This window comes from Orycteropus afer, unplaced genomic scaffold (genome assembly GCF_000298275.1).
Source record: "Orycteropus afer afer isolate SDZICR_OR568_19922 unplaced genomic scaffold, OryAfe1.0 scaffold00125, whole genome shotgun sequence".
In the NCBI taxonomy this organism is placed as follows: Eukaryota; Metazoa; Chordata; class Mammalia; order Tubulidentata; family Orycteropodidae; genus Orycteropus; species Orycteropus afer.
Genome location: NW_006921712.1, coordinates 4,436,717 through 4,442,261, shown reverse-complemented (window position 1 = coordinate 4,442,261; position 5,545 = coordinate 4,436,717). Strand labels below are relative to the sequence as shown.

The 5,545-nt window shown below is 34.8% G+C and overlaps 1 protein-coding gene across 1 annotated transcript in view; it reads right to left on the bottom strand.

The window, feature by feature from the left end:
- ARHGEF10 (Rho guanine nucleotide exchange factor 10) overlaps positions 1 to 5,545 on the bottom strand; it is a 249,456-nt gene that overhangs the window by 64,955 nt on the left and 178,956 nt on the right. The window contains exons 21-23 of the mRNA XM_007944435.1: positions 2,510 to 2,625; positions 1,979 to 2,106; positions 1,706 to 1,806 (exon numbers count right to left, since the gene is read on the bottom strand). Of these exons, the coding sequence (XP_007942626.1) occupies positions 1,706 to 1,806; positions 1,979 to 2,106; positions 2,510 to 2,625 (345 nt within the window). The remainder of the gene's footprint in view (positions 1 to 1,705; positions 1,807 to 1,978; positions 2,107 to 2,509; positions 2,626 to 5,545) is intronic.

Genomic DNA, 5,545 nt, shown 5'->3' with positions numbered 1-5,545 from the left:
CCCTTTTCTTTGTTGAAGAGGGTCTGTGCAATCCTTCTGCCTAGTCCGCCATCTTGCCCCGCCAAGAAGACTTCTATTTCATAATAAAAGTCCTTTCCTTCCACTAACCATAGCTCACTAAGGTAATGAGCATTTCTCTGACTGCTGTGCTCCCCTCTACATTTTATTTCCTGTTAACATTCAGATTCATCTATATCTAAAAGATATTTTCTCACACACACACACACACACACACACACATCTCATTCTAAATAACAGATATTTATGTGTGTATATAAATTATAAGGAGTGTTGCTGGCAGTTCTAAACATACCAGCCACTCTGGAGGAGAAAAGATGTAGCAGCAGTCAATTTCTGTAAAGATTTACAGATTTGGAAACCCTGTGGGGTAGTTCTACTGTCCTATAGGGCAGCTGTGAGTCAGAAATTACTCGATGGCAGTGTGTTTGGTTTCTTTATATAAACTATACATACACACACACACACACACACACAAAGGAGCTTTGGTGGCCTAGTGCCTAAGGCATTTGACTGCTAACCAGAAGGTTGGTGGTTCAAACCCACCAGCTACTCCATGGAAGGAAGTCTGGGCAATCTACTTCTGTAAAGATTTACCATCTTGGAATCCACTCAATGACAGTGAGTTTTATATATATGTATAATATGAATATGTTTCCTATCTAACATCCAACTGTCTATCCATCCATATCTGTCTGTCTATCTATCTAAATTAGGAGCCCTAGGGCACAGTAGTTAAATACTCAGCTGCTAACTGGAATGTCAGTGGTTTGAGCACACCAGCTGCTTCATGGGAGAATGAAGTGGCAGTCTCCTTTCATAAAGATTATAGCCTTGGACTCTGTATGGGGCAGTTCTACTCTGCCACATGGGGTCACTACAAGTCAGACTTAAACTCCATGGCAATGGGTTTTACCTAATTAGCAAAAAAGGCAAAGCTGAAAAAAACACAGGGACAAGAAAATATTTATAAAATGTTACCTAACTCTGGAAGAACTATACTCACTGCCATCAAGTCGATTCTGACTCATAGTAACCCCCATAGGATTTCCAAGGCTGTAAATCTTTATGGAAGTAGATTGGCTCATCTTCTTCCTGCAGAGCGGCTGGTGGGTTTGAAATGCTGACACTCTGGTTAGCTGCCAAATGCCTTACCCACTGTGCCAATAGAGCTCTTTCAGAAGAACTATAGGATTTACTTTCAGTGCTGGAAGGCTCTCCAGTCACAATTTCATCCAATCCTTTTATTTTATTTAATATGTGAGGGAATGAAGTACATATCTTTCTTGCAATTTGTAGACAAAACCACACTTGGACCCAGGGCCCAGAACTCCCAACTCACAGCCAGTGGGTAAAGGGGCTTTTACTAAGGCTAAACAGTTTCAACTGATGTTAAGGTTTCCTTACATTAAAAAAAAAAAAAAAAAAAAAAATCCATTGCTGTTTTTCTTCAACTCCTAAATTATAATATAAACATCTTCAAAATCACTTTTTCTGGAGTTAATTTTTGCCTTCTAAAAACATAGTTTCAGAGTAGTGGATAAATCTATTATTTAGTTTATTTCTCAACCATGATTTTATCCTCTTATATTTCATCATAATGTAGACAACTCTCGAGAGGATTATAAACTGTACATTGTCTCTTATTTGAACATGCCTCATTTAGCTTAAATCAACTAAATCTTACCAAGGGCAAGTTTAGCCATCTGTAAGTTGTTGATCCAAGACTGTTTGATGGCAGGGGTAAATGTATTAAACACAGCTGTAAAGAAAGTAGGTCGCCCAGACCTGCCAGAAATAATAGAAAAGCAATGATTTTATAAAATGTGCTCCATCATATAAAATTCAGTTACATATTTTGTCTGTCCAACATAATCACCATACCAAGAATATACAAAATCATGACAAAGAACCATTTTCTCAGTGCTGACCAAGGTTACATTTCAAAGTTACTACTAACTTGTCCTGCTTTCCCGGAAGCTGTAACTGAATTCTACAGCAATCAGCAGCTCTGATTTCTTCTTCTTTCTTCAAAATAAGTCTTTGTAAACCTGATGTCCAATCATGGGCTACAGATTGGTTTAAATTCTACAAAAGAAACACAAATACAAATTTTAAAAGTGTAATTAAAATAGGACTATCCTAAGGATGAGAACAAAGCAAAGCTGTAACACGGAAAATTCAAGGAGACTGAGTATCAGTCATAACTTGCTATTAAAAAAAAAAAAAAAAAACTTGAGAATTATGTCACATTGTGCTATGGCTCAGACAATGGTAAGATGTAACTGATGAATAGATCAACTCTACTTGCAAAAACAAAAGATACACTTAGTTTCACTTTATCCAAGATAAGAGAAAACATACAATCAGGTCGCTTCTTAAAGCTGAAATGAATTCCCACTGTTGGTAGAACTTGGAGTATAATCAATCATATGCCTTCAGTGATTCAAAAGTAAATATAAAATTTAAATAAAATTGCTTTGATTATTACCTGATAGTTTCCTTTAAGGTTTCCTATCAGTTGAGTGATTTGACCAACTACATTCAAGTCATGCAATAAGTTTTGTAAATCTTGGTACAGTTGTCCTGGCCCCATGTAAACTTTGTCTATTAAAAACAAAAAGGAAAAAATGAAAGAGTACAAATCTAAATCCATGTGTCATTGCAATGTCTAGAAAACACTAAAATAAACTCTAGTTGATGAAGAAAAAAATGGAGGGTATTTAGAATTTTTCTTCTTCTTCTTCTTTTTTTTAAGCAGGCTTGGAAACCCTATGGGGGCAGTTCTACACTGTCCCATAGCGTCTCTATGAGTTGGAATTGTTTCAATGGCAGAATTTTTTAAATTTGTATAATTCATCATAAATGTGACATTTTAAAGTAGTGGGGAAAGATATTTAATAATGTCTATGTGTATAACAGTGGCTAAGACACTTGCCTGCTAACCAGACGGCTGGCGGTTCAAACCCACCAGCCACTCCTTGGAAGGAAGGTTGGGCAATCCTACTTCTGTAGTGATACTGCCTCGGAAACCCAAGGAGGGGTCGCTATGAGTCAGGGCTGACTTGACGGCACATAACAACAACAACAACAATAACTGACTTTCTGGAAATGGAGTTAAACATTTCACCTTATTATTACTATTATTAGCATTATTCTTCACCCAAGTTAATGAATGTCTACCTCTACTTAGTGGTTTACCCTCTCTTCTCCACACACCCATGGTAACCATCAAAGAGTATTTCTTTTCCTGTGAAAGCATTTTCTTGACTTTTTATAGCAGTGACTCATATAATATTTGTCCTTTTGTGATTGACTAATTTCACTCAGTATAATGTCCTCTAAAATAATCCATGCTATGAGATGTTTCACAGATTCACTGTTGTTCTAAAATGTTGCATAGTAGTCCATTACGTGCATGTACCATAGTCTCTTGACCCATTCCTCCACTGATAGGCATTTATTTCCATCTTTCTTCTGTTGTGAATAGTGCTGTGATGAACAGATGTTCATGGCACGGCTCTTATTTCTCTAGGATATATATCTAGTACTGAGATTGCTGGATTATATGGTATTTCTATTTCCAGCTTTTTAAAGAAGCACCATATAGTTTTCCACAGTGGTTGCACAATTTAACAGTCCCACCAGCAGTGTATGAGGGCTCCAGTCTCTCCATGCCCTTGCCATTATTTGTTTTGTTGTTTTGAACTTTGCTATTAGTGCTGGGTGAGATGGTATTACATTGTTGTTTTGACTTGCATCTCTCTAATGGTTAATGCCTGTGACCATTTCTTCATGTGTGATTTAGAAGTCTTAAAAAATGAGTATTTTAAAGATTTTTTTTCCTTTTATAAGTTTTTATTTTGAAATAATTTTAGATTTACACAAAAGTTAAACAAAAAAAAAAGGAAAAGCACAAAAAGCTCTGGTATTTCCTTTACCCAGTTTCCTCTACTGCCAACATCTTATAAAACTATAGTACGATTATCAAAACCAGAATATTATGTTGCTACAACACTATTAACTAATGTACAGACATTATTCAAATGTCACTACTTTTCTCATTAATGCTATTTTTTGGTCCAGGATCCAAACCAGCATCACATAATGCATTTAGTTGTCTCGTCTCAGTAAATCTCTTCCAATCTGGAATATTTCCTCAACTGTTCTTTGTCTTTCATGACCTTGGTGCATTTTATTTTTTAGAATACTAGTGAGTTATATAGAATGTCCCCAAATCTGGGATTGACTGATGTTTTCTCATTTTTAATTAATTTCTTAATCATAGGTGATATAATTACTATCAATGAAAGATATCCAGGAATGACATTTAATCTGAATCAAATTTCCAATTAACTGAGGTCTTTCAACATTAAAATGAGTTTCTCAACAAGCATTCTCTAAGTTTTTGATAAATTAGATAGAAACGATTTGTGTGCCATGGCTTGTTAGTGGGAATAATGCAATGCCTAGGATCTAAATGCCCAAATAAAAATTTACTCATAATTTATTGAGTGCTTAATACATGGTACAGTATTACAGTATATAATTTTCAAATATTTTCTTACTTAATCCCCAAAACATCTCCTCTCCCCATATACTGATGATGAAACTTAGAAATAGGTAGGATTTCAACTTAGAATTAAATTCAAAACCATACTTTAAATCAGTATGCCAATAACACCCTGTCTTCTTTATTATTCTTCATATAGTTAACTTGCCTAAGGTCACTCAGTCAGTAGGAATACAAACCCAGAAAGAAAATTAATTTGGGTTAATAAAGTAATAATTTCTTAAAATTTGTCTTTCAGCAGGGTCAGCTTCATGGGCATGTGACCTAGGTAGCCACACAGGGTCTCACTGCTTGGTTGGGTTAATGCTCCACTGTTGACATCTTGAAATTCTTAATAATCTGAACAAGGGACCTGCATTTTCATTTGGAAACTGAACTCCACAAATTAAGTAGCCTGTTTAATTCTAGAATAGATATAACATATATTGATATAAACTTTAATATATATATGCATTTCTGATATAAATATCAGATCTATAAAAATATTCACTTCTTAACTGAAGGTGAGATATCCATTTATAATTATGCATGAACTATATGTTAAAGACATGGTTACATGGATATTTATGTACTTGTATGGGGATTTTTCATTACTTCCTAGAAAAAATACCATTAACTACATTTTAAGTATTTTCATGAAGTTTAACAAAAGAAGTGCAAAATTTTTTAATAGTTACATATATCAAACTTATTTTTCCTTAAGAGTTTATAATGTAAAATATTTTACCTAATAACACATATACTTGCTCTCATTGATAAAGCTGATAAACTCAATAAATACACAAACCTTGTGATAAAATTATAAGTGCTACTTTAATTTTGTCTTTCAGTTTCTTGTTCTGTGGTGGATTGGGTGTTGCTGTGATAAGGGAAGCTATGCTACTGGTATTTCAAATATTAGCAGGGTCACTCATAGTGGATAGGTTTCAGCGGAGCTTCCAAACTAAGACAGAC